The sequence below is a fragment of the Thalassophryne amazonica genome, chromosome 10, assembly GCF_902500255.1.
Source record: "Thalassophryne amazonica chromosome 10, fThaAma1.1, whole genome shotgun sequence".
NCBI classification, from domain to species: Eukaryota; Metazoa; Chordata; class Actinopteri; order Batrachoidiformes; family Batrachoididae; genus Thalassophryne; species Thalassophryne amazonica.
In genome coordinates this window covers 88,912,027-88,933,739 of record NC_047112.1, presented here as the reverse complement: position 1 = coordinate 88,933,739, position 21,713 = coordinate 88,912,027, and the positions used below count along the sequence as shown (strand labels likewise).

The window sequence follows — 21,713 nt, the reverse complement described above, 5'->3', positions numbered from 1 at the left end:
TTTTTTTAACTAAAGTTGTGTCTAGAGTGAGGTGTAAGGAGTTGATAGATTGAATTCAAAGCACAAGCCTAATAAATGAGTATATGTCTGTTTACACGTTCCATATTCTGTCGTCATATTTTTGGTTTAAGCATCAAAACCAAATCATTGCTTTATTTTTGGATTTTTTTTAAAGGTAGAATTCAACAGGGCAGGTTTATTTCCATTTTAAAAACATTTTTTGCTCATAATACAACCAGAACTGCTTCATCGTGAATTACTGTCTGAATAATGAACTGTCTACTGTCTAACTTCACGCTGATCTAGCGTCCTGTCCTGGGGTACCCCGCCTTGCGCTCTATGACTGCTGGGATAGGCTCCAGCCCCCCCACGACCCTTAATTGGACTAAGCAGTAGAAGATGAATGAATGAATGTATTCTTCCGTATGCAATGAGTTTGAATTCTGATCACATTTCTTGACTCTTCATATGCATTGTCTCTGTCCACCCAGCTGTAATTGGGTAGATAGGAGGCCTATCAGAGGTTTTCTTCTCCTCCTACACTGAGCATAGCCTCAAGAGATCCACGGCAGTGAGGTCAAACATATCTGAAATAAGACTACTTTGATTTAAAAAATCTCATCAGAAAATATGCAAAAAGAAGCCTATTAGAGACACAACAGCACGCAACACAATTAATAAAATGCCCTGTAGTTTAGTGTATGTTGGTAAAACACAAGCACTGAATAATGATCAAACTCTTTAGCACTACATTTAAGTACCCACTAAATTTCTGGATATTGAATTTGAACCAATGTGCTGGATGTGACCATGGGAACCTACCACCCTTTTTACATTGATGGGAGTGGTACACTATTATGGAGGAATAAAAGTGCCAAAGTTACATAAATTAATACCTCATTAAATAACTACTTAAATGTGTCATTAATTCATTAAAATTAGACAATAATTACTTAAATGTCATAAATTAATTTAAATTGGAGGAGTAAAAGTGCCTAAATTAAATAAATAATACATCGTTAAATAATAATTACTTAAATGTGCCATTAATTAATGTGCCACCAATTACTTAAATGTGCCATTAATTATTTAAAAATGGAATTAAATACATAAATAACTATTTCACTATTTAATTTTTTCATGGTCAAAAAGTAATTATTTAATGACGTTTATCTATTTAATTTTGGCACTTTTATTCCTCCATATATTGTTCCCACAGGTTAATGAAGAGCGAGATATAAAACTTTTTTAAAAAAGAGAAATATAAGTATTACATGAAAATGTAGGAAGAACACGTACTTCTGATAAGAAAAGCTTTATTTACATATTTATTTATTTATTTATTTTTATCATCGTTTATTTTTCCGCGCGGCTGTTAACTTTAAGGGTGAAGCGAGCTTCAAAGGATCGTTGTACTTCTGCTTCAGAAGGTTGAAACTTGTGTCGAGCTGTGAATGCTTCGAGCCCCTTAACGCCACGTCTAGAAAGTTAATTTCTACAACGGAATAAATCCATAGCTTTCTATGACTTTGTTGGGAAATGGCTATAAACCTGAAAGACAAGGAGGCATATCAAAGACTGAACTACTTATACCAGGTAGCATAAAACTCATTTGGCTAAATGCTTCAAACATATGACTATATGCTAGCTAGCTGCTAGTTTTGATTTAATGTGTTTTTCCTTTTATCCAGGCTGCACATTGTGTTTTATCCCAAAACCCGCAGAATGTAGAACTTGCTCGTTTCTACTGCTTTACCCAGAAGACCATTGCAAGACGTTTAGTACTTAGACAGTAAGTTAACTTTGTTTTATTGATGTGCTTATGTGTTGCACAGGGTTTGGGGTCTGTGCCCTCACGTTCTGGAAACCACGAGGTTAATGTACATGTTTTTAGGGCAAAATAACTGTCACTATCTGATGATGGTTAATTATATTTCAGAGACCCATCAGTGAAGAGAACATTATGTAAGAAATGCTGCTGTCTGCTCATCCCTGGAATAACTGCTACATCAAGACAACGGAGTAAGTCAACTTCCAAACAGTAATGCTGTAACCACTTGAATTTATCTGAGACGGAATGTCCTCTGTCCTCATTAATGACACTCCAGACATTGTAAAAAGCCTAAGGCCCCATTAAAAACAACAATTAAATAACCCACCAATTTATCATCCCGCCTGCATGCCGAAATCAGCCCGCATCAGTTTTTTATATATATTATTTTATTTTGCCAAATTTTATTGATGGTGATACAGCTGGTGCAAGAACCGACATGTCCGCTAGGTGGCAAGTGTGCTTTGGCCGAAGACGGCTGAAGTTTACTGAGCTGGACCTGGAACTTAACGCTTGTTGTCATTGTCAACCACAGAGGCCAAGTCTGTTCGCCTGGCGGCCGAGTACACAAGGCGTGGCAAGATGTCTGTTCGCCCAATCATCTGTTGAATATGGCGCAAATAGTCTTTTCGCCCGACCACTGGTCGGGTCAACAAGTTTGATCAATATTCGCCCTGACCTCAGTATTCCCCGGCTGATGATACGTATTGCCAGCAGTCCGCGAGTCTGCTTTTGGTGATGACTTGTGCCTCATCAGCAACTAGTGGTCAGTGTATGGTGGGGGCAGTACTGACAACTCGTGTCATCTTGCACTCATCATCTTTCCTACTTCATTCACCTGGTAGCAGCACTGTCTTGCCAGTGGAGGGCTCAGGTCAAACGTGTTTGTCAAAATGGCTGCCATAACTCTGACTAAATGTCAGAATTTTTTCCAAAAATCATATTTAATCAGCTTGAGCTGTAAACCTAATGAACACTTCCTGAAAGTCCCATGAAGAAATACCCAGCCGCTCAGCCCAGCCGTTCAGCCCGGCCATCTGCACGATAATCCTTTTTCTCGCGAGACCACATGCCTGGCCAGGAAAGTAGAAACTTCAACTGTGGCTGCCCGGTCACCGGGTCAGTAGTCACACTCAACCACAGACGCGAGGTCGATGCCGCTTTTCAATAATACAGATTGCAGAAAAGGCCGAGAACCTGAAGCCATGGTACGTATTGACCGTTTCCCCACGAGGTGACCATGAGCGTTATTTACACCCAGTATGCATGTGGTATGGCGGTAGCTTATATGCTAAGTACAATGGTTGCAGGGTAATTTTTTTGTTTTGTTTTTGTTTTTTTTCCTCGCTTGCTTTTTCTGTGGTGACTCATTAGTGCCAAAAAGCACTCGCACCCTGTAGCTTGGTCTGGCTCATGAGTTTTTTTTTTTTTTGTTTTTTTTGTGGATTTTAGTCAAATGGTATTGCAGACCTGTGAGGCTGGTTTTGTTATAGTTCTAAATAAAACTGCCCCTTTAGAGGAAGTTTAATTTCCCTTAAAGGGGAAGTTTTATTTCCCAGCCTCAAAATTTTACTGCATTGTTTGTTCTCTTGTTTCTAAGAAAGAAAAAAAAAAAACATCCGCCCTCCCTCATCATTTTATTTTCTGATGTCAAAGATGATAAGCTGTTTTGTTGTTTTTTTTTTAATGGGGAATACATTTTACACTAGTGCCCTTTGTGAAGGAACTCCAGTTCTACATGGAGAAACACACAAACCTGGTCTTCCTAACTGGTCTCCCAGTCAACTAATAATCAAGAACTACTGTCTGAGTGGATCAGGCATACACACAGCAGTGTGTCCTGTCCCTGAGTATGTCAGCAAAAAGGCAAGTGAACAAAGGAAACAGGTCAGAATCAGAATATTTCTATCATTGCACAAGTACAACAAAGTTGAGGTTGAAACTCTCAGATTCAGTGCTGTTTATAAGACACTAAAGACAAGTAGCAAATAAGAAGAAACGGATAACATACAAAACACTAAGTTAAAAATAAAAAGTAAAAAAACAAAACAAACAAACTATATAATATAGACAAGTGCAGGTGTCCGTTGCTGACAAACGGTTCCCTAAATGTAAGCAAAATTAAGATAAATATATTGATGACTGATCTTGTAATATTTGCATTGAAAATGTCATCCACATACAGTGAGGAAAATAAGTATTTGAACACCCTGCGATTTTGCAAGTTCTCCCACTTAGAAATCATGGAGGGGTCTGAAATTTTCATCTTAGGTGCATGTCCACTGTGAGAGACCCCTTCCATCCTCCCTTCAATACAGTGCAGTCGTCCTGTCCCCTTTGCAGAAGAGCACCCCCAGAGTACGATGTTTCCACCCCCATGCTTCACAGTTGGGATGGTTTTCTTGGGGTTGTTCTCATCCTCTAAACATGGTAAGTGGAGTTGATTCCAAAAAGCTCTATTCTGGTCTCATCTGATCACATGACCTTCTCCCATGCCTCCTCTGGATCATCCAGATGGTCACTGGTGAACTTCAAACGGGCCTGGACATGTGCTGGCTTGAGCAGGGGGACCTTGCTGCCCTGCAGGGTTTTAAACCCCCTCTGCACTCACAATTTAAGTTTCTGCCCTCGGGCAGACGCCTGGTAATGCCCAGATGCAGAACCAACAGTCTAAAAAAACTCTTTTATTCCCACAGCCATTGCTCTCCTAAATAACACCTAAGGACTCACTGTTGCACTTAATTCTACACTGACTTGCACCTTATTTCTTGGTTTTTGTTTTGTATATTTATTCTGCTGTGTTTTTATGAATTTGTATGTTGTGTTTTTATGAATGCAATTTTTACTACTGACTGCACCTGAATTGCCCCCATGGGGACTAAATAAACAATCAAATCAAATGTCTTTGTGACTGTGGTCCCAGCTCTCTTCAGGTCATTGACCAGGTCCCCGACCAGGTCCCCCTTGTAGTTTTGAGCTTTTTCAGAATCATCCTTACCCCACAAAGTGAGATCTTGCATGGAATCCCAGACTGAGGGAGAGTGACAGTCATCTTGCGTTTCTTCCACTTTCTAATAAATAATCATAACAGTTGTTGTCTTCTACCAAGCTGCTTGCCTGTTGTCCTGTAGTCCATCCCAGCCTTGTGCAGGTCTACAGCTTTGTCCCTGGTGTCCTTAGACAGCTCTTTGGTCTTAGCTATGGTGAACAGGTTGGAGTGTGATTGAGTATGTGAACAGGTGTCTTTTATACAGGTAACAAGTTCAAACAGGTGCAATTAACACAGGTAAAGAGTGCAGAATAAGAGGGCTTCTTAAAGAAAAATTAACAGGTCTGTGAGAGCCAGAATTCTTGCTGATTGGCAGATGTTCAAATACTTATTTGCAGCAGTAACATACAAAAAAAGTATTAAAAAAATCATACATTGTGATTTCCGGATTTTTTTTTTTTTTTAGATTGTCTCTCACAGTGGACATGCACCTAAGATTAAAATTTCAGACCCCTCCATAATTTCTAAGTGGGAGAATTTGCAAAATTGCAGGATGTTCAAATACTTATTTTCCTCACTGTAGGTCAGTAGAGAGAAACCATAGTTATTTCGGCTTCTGTCTTGGAATCATCACCACACCAGATCTGCATGCTGATTTAGCACAGATTTTTTTTGTCGTCAGATGCCCTTCTTGACGGAACTCCACGTGGAGAATGGGCACAGGTGGTCTTCAACCGGAGGCCTTCTGTTTTAAAAGCGATGGAAATATGTGCACCAGCCACTTGGTCATCATGCTGCCCAAGCACCACATTGCATTAAATTAGTGTGTTCATTTATTTATTTTCACCATTGTGTATAGAGTTTGGGATTAAGTTGTGATCTTTGTATTTGTCTTTGTGCACCCATTCTCGTGAACACAACTCAATAACACTATGGTATGTGCTTGAAAGGCAGCATTGGGGCTTAGTGGTTAGCACTGTTGGCTTGCATTGGTGCACAGCCATTTTCAGATCTCTCCAGAGATGTTCAGTCAGATTCAGGTCTGGCCTCTGGATGGGCCACTCGAGGACATTTACAGAGTTGTCCTGAACCCACTCCTTTGATATCTTGGCTGTGTGCTTAGGGTCATTGTCCTGCTGAAAGATGATGTGTTGCCCCAGTCTGAGGTCAAGAGTGCTGCAGAGCATATTTTCATCCAGGATGTGTCTGTACATTGCTGCATTTATCTTTCCTTCAATCCTGACTAGTCTTGCATAGGGATGGGTATTGATAAGATTTCATCTATTGATGCCATTGTCCATTCTGCTTATCGATCCGGTTCCCTTATTGATACCTCTTGTTAATTTTCTGTGTACTAAAAGTAGGCTTTACAGGCTTTCTATGTCAACATTTTATTGAGTCTTAAAATAAATAAATATGAAATTGGTCACTGGATCCTTGATCTCTGGCCATAAATAAAAATAAACAAAATCTGTATTTTTTGTCAAAAGCATTTCCTTTCAGACATTTTGGCATGAATGTCTCTCCATACCTCTGAGCTCAGCCGGCTGCTGCACATCAGCGCAGGACATCTCAATTTGGGAAGAAAAAAACATTTTGATGGATTGCAGTTTGTTTGTATTACAACATTTGGAAAGAGGTGTCAATTGATATAAACGGCGTTTCACTTTGAATTTATTAATTCCGACTGGACTCTATCATTCTAACTTGACTCAGCAGAGAGCCGCGCAGCGTTTGGAGCTGTTTGAACAGAACGAAGGACTATTCTCGTTTCTTTCTCGCAACAAGACAAGAGTCCCAGTTAGTGACTTTAATCTGCACAAAAGTGACTCATGATTGACATATTCAGGGATGAAAATGGTGAAAACAAAACAATGAAACCCAAAGTTACCCCCAACACCACCCGCAGAAACTCTAGAATTGAATTCTAGAAGCTCTGAAATGCAATCTGGGACTATTCCAGACAATAAGTGCAGTGAGTGCAGCATCCATTTTGGTGAGAAAAAAACCCAACTTTCCTTATTCAAATTCATTCCAGTAGTATTCTGCCCTTACTAGGATGCCCTTACTAGCTTGGCAGAAATTAACAAATTGAAAATATGGTTTGACTAAAACAAATTATCATTAAACTTAAATAAAACAGGGATGAAGTGGAGGTGTAAGAGCAGTGGTGGGCACACTTTTGATAATCGATCAAAGATAAAGTTTTCATTATTGGATTATCTTTTCGGATAAAACCATTATCGGACTAATTATCTTCCGATAAATTTTTGTCCGATAATTTTTAGATCGTTAACGTGGTAAACAAAGGTGAACAGATGTGTAGTTCTACCCTCTGCAAACAAAGGAGAGCTGCTTCTAGAAGAAACCGCTCTATCATCTGCAAGCAAAGGAGAACTGGTCACAAAAAAAACAAACATTTCTTTTAACCCCATACTGATACGCGGCCAATATCACCCAAGTCATCCAGAGGCATACATTTTTAACTTATGGTTCATATTTTAACCAAACTTATTTCGGAAACGTTATTTAAATTAACATAACTTCTGAAGTTTTATAATGTGAAAATATCATATATATGTTTTAGTTTTAAAATTATGCGCCAATTTTTAAGGTTTTAGTGTGGGCATGCTTTGTCCAGGTGCATTATGGGTGTTAGGGTAATCTCAGTACGTTCACGACAGGAGAATGCATTTGAGACACTCTGATCAGGACAACTGCGTTAAACTCTAGTGTCTAAAACTCTTGTGAATATATTCTCTGGGTTTATAGATGTTTTTGTGTTTGCTTTTATTAAATTCCACGCATCTTAAACATAGCAAGTAGCAACACAGATTATCTGGAATTTTGTTTTGGCAAGTTTTCAAGGTCTCTGCTGCCATCTACTGGCCAGTAGTGTTCATGGCAGTGCTCAGACTGAAGCTGGGCAGACACTGTACCAGAAAACCACATGGTGTAAAAGTTCAGAGCGCCCGATTTATGTTCTCACACACATTGTACGTTCAAAAACCACACGTCGGACTCGTGTTTCCAGAAGCAAAATGTAAACAGAAGCTTTTTTTCAAACTTAATTTACAAAAACTCTTGACATCAAAGTTTAAAAAAAAAAAAAACGAAACAAAAACATTACAAGACAGGTCTGCGGTGTTTGCACAGGCACAAAAACAGGTTTGATTTTCATCTGACCATACGATCGGCGATCAGGAGGTGGTCGTGAAATGTTAAAAGCAGCTCGTTACTCCATGTATACTAAATGATGCAGGACGCGCAATTAACCTGAAACTCGGTGCGATCCAAAAAATTCTGACACGAATGAAAAATCAGCTGAAAAAGGTCAAAACTCACACTGGCACCAGTAGTTGGCAGTGTTCTATTTATTTTTACACCGGTTATATCAGACGCTTATCCAATTACAACTTGGCTTTTTTTAATGCCTTTTTTTTTAACAAATAAAAAATGGCATATTTTACAAAAGCGACACACCTCACATTGTGTTTTTTACAGAACTTCAGAATTAGTGCATTATTCAACATTAAAAGATATATGTTATAGCTTAACTTTGCACAAATGACAGAATTGACATTAATGGAGTTATTCTATCAGTATTAATTTTATTTATACACCAAACCATAACTCATCACTGCTTTATTTTTCAAGACCTCAGCCTGATGGCAGTACTGTGATTGAGTAGAGTTGAGCTTTCTGTCTCCTCTCAGTTGCGTCTGCTGGAAGCCATGTAGTAAACTGGAGCTTCCAGCAGGGGGCAGGATGCTGAAAGACAAAAGTGCTGATTCATTGTTTGGGTCTGTTGTCACTTTTGATGCTTCCAAAAGCGATTGCAGTGTTAAAACTCAAAATCAGCTTGTTAGTAGTTGCAACTATACCGGAGACGATACTGGAATTTGTCGGTTATCAGTTATCTGTAAGTTCCGATACATTTTTGGGTGGTTTATCGTTTTATCTTTATCGAAGCTAACTTTTCAGTTATCTGATTATCTGTTATTGAAGTTAATTTTTTGGTTATCTTTGCCCACCACTGTATGAGTCACTAGGTGTTCACATGAAACAGTTATTTATTTCTATGTCTATCTGTCTCTCTATCTATGTTCATTGTTAGTTGGTTTTATATTTTCTGTTGTTTTTAATCAGGTTCTTTTTGTCTCTTTCGCTATTTTTGTCGCTGTCTATTTCGCTATCTTGTAGCATTATTAGTTGTTATTACTGTTGTTGTTATTAATATATAAACAAAAATAAATTCAAAAATATTACAATTTGTAATAACTTTGACTCTTTTATGACAACAAATGCTGAGCTATTAATTATTATACAGAAAACAAATGCACACAAATGTGCTGAGATGTGAACAGCTTAATGCTAACTTTAACATTGAAAATGCCATAGACATGTTAATGCGCTAGCATTGGTCCCGTTTTTAATTTATAAAATACATCTATGCCCACATCCGTGGCTGTAGGAGCAGTCACCCCGTCAGCTTCCCTCGCTCCCGCTGGCTGAAGGCACACACTGGCAGGCGGCTTCACGGGTGGTTTTTCCCTCTAGACGGGCATGGGGATCTTTTCATGTATCTTCCTTGTTACGGACCTGCTGGGACCCCATTTTGACGTTCACAAAACCCCTGTTTTGTGATCAGAGGACAGACTGTTTTATTTAAGTCTCTCTCCAGTCAGAGTGGAGTCAACTGTTTGGGACTTTTCCTCTTTCCTCATTTAATATTGGATTATCACACAGCCTTTTTGAGTCCTGTGCTTACCTCTTGTGAATTACTTTCTACGTGGAACATTTCCCATAGTGACAGAGCGATCCAACGCAAACTTACGGTAAGTTCAGTTTTAAATGGGCTCGCAGCACATTTGTCTGTTTCCTGTTCGCATTGTTACTCTGCTGTGGAAAAGAACGTCAGCGCACAGAACAGACAGGAACATTTGATCCTTTGTGCATGCGAACACACACACACACAGCCAAGCACGTCTTTTCCTCTATTGTTATGACGCCGTTTTTTGTGTCATTAGACAGTGCTCTTTGTTGTTTTGATATTCCCATTTATTAGTTTGAAGTGAGCATGGCTGCTGCTAATTGTGTTTTATCTGGAGCCCAACATGAGGAAATGCTCAAAATAGTAACGCCACCATGATCGCTCATTTAAAGAACACTTTGTGTGACCCAACTGTTTTAAATGCATGCAGAAAATAATCAAACCCTGTTCGGAAGTTTCCCCCTCTGTTTTTTTTTTTTTTTTTTAAGTGAAAAGGCTGTTTAATGGTGTGTTTCTCATTTCAAGTGTAAAGAGAATTTATGGTTGTAATTTGTGTCTCCCTCCATATACAAGTTGCAGGATCTGTCAAACTAGCAAAAAGTCTGTGACTTATAGTCCTGAAAATACAGTATGTGCAGAGTGTGAAATAACGGGAGACGTTTGATAATGTGTATGATCATGAGAAGTTGCATCAGTGCTACATAGCCCCCAAACTGCAATGTGGCCATGGAGGGCCCCACAGCGAGGGGAAAAGACAACCAGGGATGAGATTTTTCCGCGGATCCGTGGATTTGACAGTCCCGGGGGTCGATTTTGTGAAATGTCCAAATCCGTTGAGAAAATTTTAGGGGGGCGGGGTAAGAATGCAAAAAAAACAAAAAAACATTAATGCCAGGAGTACCTTTTGTTTAATAAAATTGTCGTCTATTCAGAACACTGAGTGGTCTTTGTTTGTTATCGCCGACGCAGCAAGTTCGATCAGTCCATCAGTCAGCCGAACGCGGAAGTAATGCTGTGCTGATCAGTGACCAGTATGAAGTAGGTACACAATGAGCATGTAGTGTAAGGGAGGTAACTGTGTAGTCTTTCAACTTCCAATATTCGGTAGTTTTCCCTCCAACAAATCATAAAAACCGAGACGGTATCGAAGTGCAGTCGAAGCTATTATTTACGCACGTTTTCATTGGTTATTACAAAGCTTATGACCAATCAGCGCTAAGGTTATATATGCATTTCTCCCGCCCTTTCCTTTCTCCCGCCCTTACATGTATGTTTGTTGACAAGTGTGCCATGCTGAAAATCAAGTAAGTCTAGTTCTGAAAAAATATTTTGGTCACAAAAATACACATGTACAGTAGATGGTCTTAGTAAGGGTTTACAGTTTGAATTATAGATATGAACACCTGGCATTTATAGTAGTTTTTAATATCATTTTAGTGCAATTTACATGTTTTAAAACAGCAAAAATGCTTTGGCTCCGCCCTGGACCAGCCAGGGCCTGCGGCCACCAAACCCTGGCTTATTTTCCTCTGAAAATCGAATTTGCCAATCTCATCCGTGGACAACAGAGCACCCTCATCCCCGTGGTAAGGGAGATGCACAGTGACCGTACCAATGCTCTCTTTAATTTCTTCAAAAATTGTCATCTTTCACACTATATTTCAGGCTGTTATGTAAAAAACACTGAAATTTAAAGAGTCGGTCTAGTGTTGAATTACAACACAAATATAGTGGAAGCTACCATTCTACTCTTATTCACCTTGTTGAGTGGTGCAGTCTATCTTTCAACAAATAAAAGTATTGTTTCTTTCACAAAAATATTAAAAGACCTTTATTTCAATGGCTATTTTGTGATTAAAATACTTTTTTAAAAACATACAGCGTACCAAATTAAAACTACATTATTTCTAGAATTCCAACATCTTGCCAGGACATTATGCAAGTCAGCTTTTTGTTGATTATGTTGAGACATAAAATGTTTCTATTGAGATTTGTTTGAATAAGTCTTATTTTGGTTGTCTTTGTCTAATGAGGAAAAAACAGCAAGACTCGCTTTACTGTGGTGAGATGCCTCAGCTGTGGGCAGACCAAGATGCTCCTGAATAATCCGGATCATTGTTTGTGGGGGGACCGGCCTGAGGCACAGCTACAGCACAATAACCAGCCAGGTAACAATGGTCAACACTCAGTTACAACTTGTATAAATTCATTATCATTGAAATATTTTTGGTGTAAAGTTGAATGATGACATTTCTACAAATGTAATGCCTGCATTACAGCAACTTTATTTTTTTTTAGAACTGTGCCAATTTGGTGTCTTAATGGTTGATTGTAATTGCATTGAAATTCTTCTCATTTTTCACATTATCTTGAGTGTAGACAAACCTTTCCATTTTAGTTTGTCTGTGCAACCCATGCGTACACTAGGAATACTGCTTTTATGTACAGAGATTCAGAATTTATTGACCTGTTGTGGTCCATTAAGGTCCTCTCGCAGCTTCACCACATGCTGACAGTTTGGTGCTTGCCTACACTATAAAAATATATACACATCTCTTCACCTGCATGCAGCTCCTTTTCTTATTTTATCCTGCTTATGAAAATGGCTCTGCACAAACACACCACACTTCAGTCTCTTAACTCCAATTGTTAAACATTATAGTTAAGAGGATACAGTCCTTGTCAGGATTGCTGGCACCCCCATATTTTAAATATATATTTTAAAATACTGGTATGTATGTATTTGGGCTGACAAGTCTGCCAGTATTGGAAATGGTAACAAGTCCTGAGTTTTCCACTCCCACTGAAACAAACACAAATTACATGAAGTAGGCTGAAACCTGGCGGTACCCTTTAATGTGATTCTTTATCACTCACAGACCGAGGTTCTTCTCTGAAAGAGCAGCCAAAACACAGAGAGCATACCGGGTCACCGACCTCTGAATCCAAAGACACTGCTGCAGAGCGTCAGGAACAGCAGCAACCCCCTCCTGTGTCTGCAAATGTGCAGACTTAACATTTTTCATCATTTTCTCTTACATGGGTAATGCTGTACATTTATTACTTGAAGTTTCAAAATGGACACTTTTCTACAACCGTGTGAGTTTTTTTGTTCTAATTGACAATTTCGACAAATAAATGGGTAGATAATCAGAAAGGACTTGTGTGACATTAGCTGGCTGCTATAAAACTTTGCTGGTTAAAAACCAAATTGTGCTAATTGCATTATCTCCTAACACATTCCCAGGTATTTTCCCCACAGCGCCTCAGCCAACTATTGATATGTGAAAATGAAGCTGGTAAGAAAAGCCCAGAAAGTCCAGATGTCAAGCATTGAATCACTCTTGGGGAAAGATCCACAGTGGACATGAATAGAACTTTATCAGCAGTGACTGAAAGACTGATGATAGATGAGTGATGGCACACAAACAGCTTCAAAATGACCATCAAGTCTTACGCCTTTATTTTTTTTAAACCGCAGGCACATTATACTTTCAGCACGCGATCATAGGTCTCCAGGTGTCTGAAAAACTGATACTGGAATTTGTAGCCAAAAGTAACTCAGACACTTGTGTCTGAGTTGTCACACACAAAGATTTTCAGGTTTCCTCGTAACTGTGTATTACTGTGATGGCCAAACTTCTTATGAGTAAGGGGGTCACAGTAGGCAGTTAACTAAAAAATCCTTAGTATACCAGACTGTGTGGGTGTGTCAGAATAAACTGGTTTACATATGGACTTCTTTAACATATGTCACATAAGTTTTCCACTCTTTCATATTTGTACTTGGCTTAAAGCAGGAGAATTCCAACATGTACAGACAGAACTGTGGGACTTGGATCTGTATTTGCCTGAACTATATGTAAAAAAGACATAAAAATTGTTTTTCCACATTTTCCTAGTCTTTGTGATATACCCTGTAAAATGCATTAAATGAATGAGTAAATGGATAAAACAGTGCTGTCATCTTGAACGTCTTCAATTAAAACAATATAATGAAGAAAAACTGATTAATGTGGTGACTTTAATGCACCCGATCTATCAAAAAGCAACTTTGACTTATGTAATATCCCTTAGAGCTGTCTCCCACCTGCTGAACATTTTGTGGAAGCTGGATGGATAATGAAAATTAGGAGCAGGTGCGGTTAAAGTTATTAATTTCCAAAGACTCATACTGCTGGCCACCATGGCCACTGCTGCTCGTTTGTATCACCGACAATAAATGTCAAAACGTGTTGTATAAATGTCTTTATTAAAAGTCATTGCATTAGTCTTTACATCTATGTGATAATCTGAATTGGTTCAGAATTTCACCAAAGTGATTTGATAGTAAAAGATAAACTCCAGTCATACTTATGATTTTATTCAAAACAATACAAATTCAGTTTCTTTTTATTCATTACCTTATCACCTTCTATGAATGTTTTCATTAGTTGTGTTTTATGTCAGGTAATTCTTTAAAGGATGAATTTTAAAAACATCACATAATTTCACATTTTCTTGTCTCCTTTGGGCACCCTGAATCGTGTCTTAGAAGAATATAGCAGGTTCTTGGCAAAAATCCTTGGAATGTGGCCCATATACAGGAAAAGTGCCACAGTCATGCCTAGAAAAGATCAATTCATTGTAAGTACAATGTTATACATTGATGCGCAGTGTGTGGAAGTACAGTTAATAATACCTGTCAGAGGCCCCAGCCAGTAGACTATTGCATACTGTGTGAATGTGAATCCAGAACAGAAGAAGGTGAGGCCATAAGCCAGTGATGGATTCAAGTATGCTGAAGTGTAGCCTTTAGCTGGAAAATTAAAACAGTTGTTGTGCTTTATTTATTTTATTAACGTTAACTTTTTTTGTAACTTTTCTGTTGACTTTTTTTTTAAGCAGTTTATGTCAAAAATAGGGGTGTAGCAATATACAAAACTCACTGTTTGGTATATTTTAAACTGGAATTCCAACATTAAAGATATTTACATTCCTTAGGCTAGTGTGGGACTGAATAGTCTTTCCAGATTGTTGAAAAAATATTTTTTCTTGAATTCTTGTGAAGTATATGATTCAAAAATAAATGTGACTCACGCTCCGGGAAATGCTTGCTTTGTCAAGAATGAAGAAGCACGCAAAATATTAAACCAGTGCAACAGTTTTTCATTTGTAGCTGAATTTCTTGTACTTGGGAGGGTTTGGCTTGGAATTGAGCTTTAACTTGATACAAAATTTATTAAGGAAGAACTCAGCTGGAGCTTACCTGCATGGGACAGGAAAGTGAGAAGCACAGCAATAACAGGCACCCGGATCAGAGCAGATCTATGTTGAAGGCTTAGGAGGATGAGGTGGAATACAAGACTGCAGAAACACTCGGTAAAAAAACCCTGAGGCAAAGAGACCAGTAAAGATGTGCTGCAGTCTTGCGACATCAGGTTTTTGATCATGTGCATGTCTGTCAGCTCCAGTCTCCAGTAGTGCTCAGCCACAAGAATAGCCACATGGGCCCCAAGAAGCTGAGCTGCAATAGCAAATAGCGTTTTAAAGATGGAGACCTGCAGCTGAAGAAATTTAAGAAGAGCCACAGCTGGGTTCCCTGAGCCACTGCCACAGATCACCCCTTGGGTCAGCAGCACCACAAAAAGGATGGTTACGGTCACATCTGCTCCCAGTCCCCCAGCCCACTCTCCCACCTCTACGATTGTCTGCACTTCCAACCAGCATGCCACCAGCATGAAAGCAGATGCAAAATCCAAAACAAAGCTGAAGCGTGACCATTTTTTAAGGAAAATTTGGGCTAAGGCTGCAAAAATCACAACTGCCAGGAAGTATCCAAGAGAGGCGTTCAGTCCAGACATGGCCCCGATCAGATGTTCCTGCTGTTATTGATGAGAAATGAATGCTTGAATGTCTCAAGCCAGAAATGTGCTGAGTGTTGGACAACGTGGCAGATGCAGAGACACGTCAGAGTTTTGCCCCACCACCACCTGCCAGAATACACACAAGTCAAGGTCAGGTCACAAAATGGGCTTTCACCCAACAACTGCAAAAAATTACATAAAAGCACTGCCGAAAGTGTTATATCTGTAGTGTTTAAGGTGATAACTAAAAGGATTGAGAATAATTTTTCAAATAAAGGCATATTTGTGCGAGGAGACCATGTTAAGATGGTAGTCATTTTTAATCATTTAATAACCAGGTGCTTTTGTTAAACAACTGCAGTGTTGATTTAAGTAAAAGTGAATCTGTTACCAGCATTAAATTTAGCATTTCACTGTGAAGTCATCTTGGACTGCTTAGTCAGCAGCAGCTGTAGTAGTGTTTTTAAAAGATGTCACACATGCACAATGCAGTATTTCATCTTCTGTCATTTGTACATCCTTTGTTCATAAACCCACCTCCATAAGCATTTCTCAAGCTCTATCAGGTTGGATGGGGAGTGTCGGTGCACAGCCATTTTCAAATCTCTCCATCTGGCTCTGGCTGGGCCACTCGAGGACATTCACAGAGTTGTCCCAAAGCTGTGGCTGTGTGCTTAGTCACTGTCTTGCTGAAAGATGAACCGTCGCCCCAGTCTGAGGTCAAGAGCGCTCTGGAGCAGGTTTTCATTCAGGATGTCTCTGTACGTTGTAGCATTCATCTTTCCCTCCATCCTGACTAGTCTCCCAGTTCCTGCCACTGAAAAACATCCCCACAGCATGATGCTGCTGCCACCACCATGCTTCACTGCATGGATGGTGCCTGGCTTCCTCCAAACAATGATGCCTGACATTCACGCCAAAGAGTTCAGTCTTCGTCTCATCAGACCAGATAACTTTGTTTCTCATGGTCCGAGAGTCCTTCAGATGCCTTTGGGCAAACTCCAGGTGGGCTGCCATGTATCTTTTACTAAGGAGTGGCTGCTGTCTGATCACTCTGCCATACAGGCCTGATTGGTGGATGGCTGCAGGGATGGTTGTCTTTTTGGTATATTCTCTTTCCGCAGAGGAATGCTGGAGCTCTGACAGAGTGACCGTCGGGTTCTTGGTCACCTCCCTGACTAAGGTCCTTCTCCCTCAATTGTGCAGTTTAGACGGACAGCCAGCTCTAGGACGAGTCCTGATGCATCCACACTTATTACATTTATGGATGATGAGGGCCACTGTGCTCACTGGAACCTTCAAAGCAGAAATGTTTCTGTACCCTTCCCCAGATTTGCGCCTTGAGACAATCCTGACTCGGAGGTCTACATACAATTCCATTGACTTCGTGCTTGGTTTGTGCTCCGATGTGCACTGTCAACTGTGGGACTTTATATTTTGACAGGTGTGTGCCTTTCCAAATCATGTCCAATCAACCCCAGGTGGGCTCCAATGAAACTGTAAAAACATCTCAAGGATGATCAGTGGAAACAGGAACCTGAGCTCAATTTTGAGCTTCATGGCAAAGGCTGTGAATACTTGCGTAGATGTGACTTCTTAGTGGTTTTTTTAACAAATTTGCAAAAATCTAAAAAAATTTTGTCATCATGGGGTATTAGGTGTAGAATGTTTTTGTTGGGGGGGATTTCATCCATTTTGGAGGCTGTAATATAAAATGTGGAAAACGGAGTGCTGTGAAGACTTTCTGGATTCACTGTAGCCATAAAAGTAAAAAAAAGTATGAAACAGGTAAGTGTATGTTTCTTCCATATGCAGCATAGATATGCTATGGATATCTGATAACCATCAGCCGAGGTATGGCTCTCCACGCTCGTCACAGCCTTTCACACAATGGATGCATAGGTTATGTGTAGGATGCTCAGGAAGGTCAGACAGGAGTAAGCTGAGCCAGGGCTCACCTTGCCCCAATATGTTCATGATGAAACAAATTAAGAAAATGGCATTGTGATACTATTCCTCATCACCAAGAATAATACTTTCTGTCTGATGGCTGCGGTGAAGACCTGCAGGACTAACTGCTTTGGTAGAAAGAGCGTACACTGAAGTGACCCGTTAAACTCAATATATTGAAGTCATAATAATGTTGAGGTAGACTTTCGTTACCATACACAACGTATTCAATATTTATTTTCCTCTTTTTGAAGCACATGAGAAATGTGTAACTACAAGCGAAAGACAGAGGGCAAACACGCCAGGTTGACATGGAATGCGTGGCTGTTGCTGGCGGACAATGTGAGTGCGGCTCAGGACTTCGAATATTTTATGTTGGCTGCCACTAGGGTTATAAGTGCGACTGATGTGATGTTTTGTTTTTTGTTTATTTATTAAGCTGTCTGTAATGATGGCAGATGTCCTGTGGGAGTATGGAGTACTGGGACCGTTGCAGTCTAGTCTCTACATGAACAAAGTAGAAGCTGAGTCCACTTTCTCAGCATTGCTTCAGACCTGTTTGTGGTGAGTGTGGGACTCCACCAGGGCTGCACCTTGTCACCAAATCGGTTCATGATTTTCATGGTCAGGATTTCAAGGACAGCCAGGAATTGGAGGGTGTCCAGTTTGGTGGCCTCAGAATTACATTGCAAATGATGTGGTGCTGTTTGCTTCATCAGACAGTGACACCTGATGTGCACTGGACAGGTTTGAGGACAAGTGTGATGAGTATCAAGACCTCTAAATCTTAGACCTCTGTCGAAATAGGGTGTATTCTCCCCTCTGGGTTGGGGGAGACTTACTGCCCCAAGTGGAGGAGTTTGTGTTTGTTGGAGTCTTGTTCACAAGTGGAGGTTAAATGGAGCATGACACAGATGGATCGGTGCTGGATCTGATGTCCTGCAGATGCTGTACCGCACTTGTGAAGAACAAACTGTGCCAGAAAGCAAGGCACAAAATACATCAATTCTCAGTAAAAGGTATTCTTATTTATTATGCCCCAATCAAAACTGCTATACATACGGAATCCATCAAAGGCATTGAAGCAGCCAGTCACAATAGATCTGCCATCTTGCAAGAGGGAATGAATAACATCACACAATGTAAACAAAACAACATACTTGCCACAAAAGTCAGGAGAGGGGGTCAGCCAGCCATCCAATCAATGAAAAGTGTCTATTATGTCGAACTCCTCCAGGCCCGGCGCCAGAAAAAAAAAATATTAAGGGGGCGATGAGTTTATCACAGGGGGCGGAGTCGCCCCCCCCCCCCCCCAAAAAAAGTGCGCACCGGAGGGGACGTGCCTCTGAGGGTGTGTAATGAAATGGGTGCGCTCCTGGAAGGCTCGTGTATTTAGGCTACACCATTGTAAGAGACTGACTAAGAGTAAAGAGTGATTTTTTTTTTTATTATTATTATTATTTGAACGTATAGACCCTCGGTCAAGTGATCTCCTGCATACCACAAAACCAAACCAACAACTGATCTGAGAAACGACAGTAGATTAACCCCACATACAGCCCTCCATCACAAGCGCAAACACAGCGCAATTGGGCATGACAGTCGCACAACGGGTCAAAGATAAACCTTTCATGTAGATATATTTACAACAATACATAACTTTTATCTTACCAAAAAAGTCCATATCTTAACATAAAATTCTGTGTGGAAACTGGATGCTAGCCTACCTCAGTGGACTCAGGATCCTTGCCCTCTACCCCAATGACAAGCGCAACCCTCAAGGGCCTTTCACAATGAATACGTCAGATGCGTCAAAAATCGGTCTAAAAAGCATTATTTTCAATGAGACGCATTGCTTTTTAGATGTGTTGCATCAAAAGCCGAGCTAAACCGACGCTTCTGACGGGAGCGCGCATTATCGCTTGTCGGCATGTTGACGCGGTCAAAGTTCAATCCAATCCAACTTTCGATGCTGAGCTGTGATGTACCTTTGCGTTGTCCAATAGGAACAACGCGTCGGGCCAAAACACAGAAGACGAGTGGCAGAAACCACTGATCTCTACAAAACGGATCGGTGTAGAAACCACTGATCTCTACAAAATGGATTGGTGCTGATCTGTGCAAAACATACATGTCACAGGACTGCTCATTTATGGAGCAGTTTTCTGAAGAAAAAGCCTTCAAAATGTTTTTTTTTGTTGTTTGTTATCTCAGAATTTCTTATTACTGTTAAAAAAGGTTTAGAACACTTGTAATTAAAATAGCTAAATCAATAAATGGTTCTTTAGAACCCTTTCATCTGTAAATTAGAACCACCTGTTATTTCAGATTAGATAATTTCTTGTTTAACATAAGGACATTTATTTTTAGACAAAATAACATGGAATTATTTATTTTTTTTAAGTCTGGTAGATTATTTATATCTCATTTCAACCAGAAATAAACTTTAAATAAATACAAATGTTTATTATAAATGCAACAGGAAATAATTTAACAATGACTGCAGTGTGACTGTAAAGTAGGATTTCTATGACATAAACCTCATGATGATTTTTTTTTTTACTAGTCATTTCAACTTGTAATTTCGCCAAAATATGTAATTGCCTTTAATGTTGTTATCAGGACAGAGTCATTTCTAAAATATCAATTTGAGAACAATAAGTGGAGAACTATCTGCAAATGTCTTTTGACTTTGATTTCGTGGACATTTTTAATGATCTGTTCATTTGTTGTCAAAATATAAAATGAAACAGCTTTTTAAAAAATAATAAAATAGTTGCTGTTCAAAGAGCCTTTCATTTAGAAGCAAGTAATGTTATGCTGGATTCTTGGAACCAGATGAAGGTCTCTTCTGCAGCTTTGAACTCTGGTGGTTTTGCTGAAGACACTTTTGTCCTATTTTGAAGAGCAGAGATGTTTTCTTTCGACTGGACTTCGTGGTGTTCAGCTCATCAATGGAAGTTTGGTTGTCTGCACAGCAAATGTTCCTGATTGGGACAAATAAAAATATTTCAACATTAAACAGTTTATATATAAAAAAGGAAAAAAAAGGGAAAAAAAAACGATGGAAAAAACGCCCGAAAAAATAGATAGCTTTTATTATCATTGTCATTACAACAACGAGATGTCCGCACTCACATTCCGCATACAACAGCAATTGCTCTACAATTATTACTTGTTTACCGTAATAATGGCACACATCAGAACAACACATATACATTTGACATTGTTTATGTGCACCAAACTTGAAACAGTCCGTTTCCCAATAGAGGCAATGTGAGTGTGTTATTTAAAGTTGAGCTTTTGTGGTGTCTGAAAAAAGCTGTAGCTTTATTTGGTAAAAATAAAAAAGACTGAACCATTTAGAAATTAAAGCGTTCACTCAGATCAACTGTGCTAAAAGGCTAAGCTAACGTTAGCTGATCATTAAACCTTCACAGCAGTTCAGTAAACGTCACGTTTTATTTTTACATTATTCTCACCTCGATAAAGCTGCAGAACTAAACTCCGTTGGGCAAACTGGGACTTCGCATATATCCAAAAAGTGGGAGATTTCGGACTGAGTGGGTTTGCTCCATCACCTCGGCTGCCTGCCTCGCTCTGCGCAGTGATGATGCCTGAAGGCCGGCTTCTCGGTGCGGGTCGGCCCGCTGTCGCGGTTCGATCGATATCCCACCAAGTCGTCAGTCCTCCCTCGGTCGGCGTCACTCCGAAAAGTAGCTGAAAAAAGCTTCTCCCAGCAGGGTGATTGGAGAATCGTTCTACTGCTGTGTTTTTTTTTTTTTAAAGCTTTTTTGTGGTTCAGGCGACCCAAATTCAAGACGGCGATCGCTGAACTTTTTACAGGTTGAGGAAACGGCCAGAGTGTGACGTGGCAATCTCCGCCCCCTTGCCGCTTCCGAAGCGACGCATCTGACGCCATGCGTCCGAGGGGGCGGGGTGGATGACGTGAGGGGGCGTCGCCCCCAAACGCTCCCTAGTGGCGCCGGGTCCGATCTCCTCTGCACCAAAAACACATTTTTACATGTTTTTAAAGACTTTTATTGGAGACTTACTTTTAGTTTTTAACTTTATTTCCTGTATTATAGTGTTTACATCTCATTTTTAAATAATGCTGGTCTTACATTGTTTAATGCCTGTGGTGCAAACGCCTCAGTGGACTTCTCATCAAATGCATCTTTCTTTTCTTTTATGTTGTGTTGTTTGAGTTCCTGTTTTCTTTTTCTTCAGCTTTGTAAAACTTTGCAAAAACCTTGTAACTGTTAGAATGGCCTAAGCAGTGTGGCACCTCTTTGAGTCTGGTCTGCTTGAGGTTTCTTTCTC

At 39.8% G+C, this 21,713-nt stretch overlaps 2 protein-coding genes across 2 annotated transcripts; one reads left to right on the top strand and one right to left on the bottom strand.

Moving 5' to 3' along the window:
• Positions 1-1,430: 1,430 nt before the first annotated feature.
• Positions 1,431-13,604, top strand: rpp21 (ribonuclease P 21 subunit). The gene is made up of 5 exons (XM_034180473.1): positions 1,431-1,596; positions 1,692-1,792; positions 1,940-2,022; positions 11,628-11,762; positions 12,474-13,604. Exons 1-5 carry the CDS (start codon positions 1,540-1,542, stop codon positions 12,608-12,610), a joined length of 513 nt encoding a protein of 170 aa, XP_034036364.1. The 5' UTR covers positions 1,431-1,539; the 3' UTR covers positions 12,611-13,604.
• Positions 13,605-13,982: 378 nt separating this feature from the next.
• On the bottom strand, positions 13,983-16,050 carry aqp12 (aquaporin 12). The gene is made up of 3 exons (XM_034180468.1): positions 14,843-16,050; positions 14,276-14,392; positions 13,983-14,200 (listed from the first exon to the last, which is right to left on the bottom strand). Exons 1-3 carry the CDS (start codon positions 15,435-15,437, stop codon positions 14,085-14,087), a joined length of 828 nt encoding a protein of 275 aa, XP_034036359.1. The 5' UTR covers positions 15,438-16,050; the 3' UTR covers positions 13,983-14,084.
• Between the last annotated feature and the right edge of the window lie 5,663 nt (positions 16,051-21,713).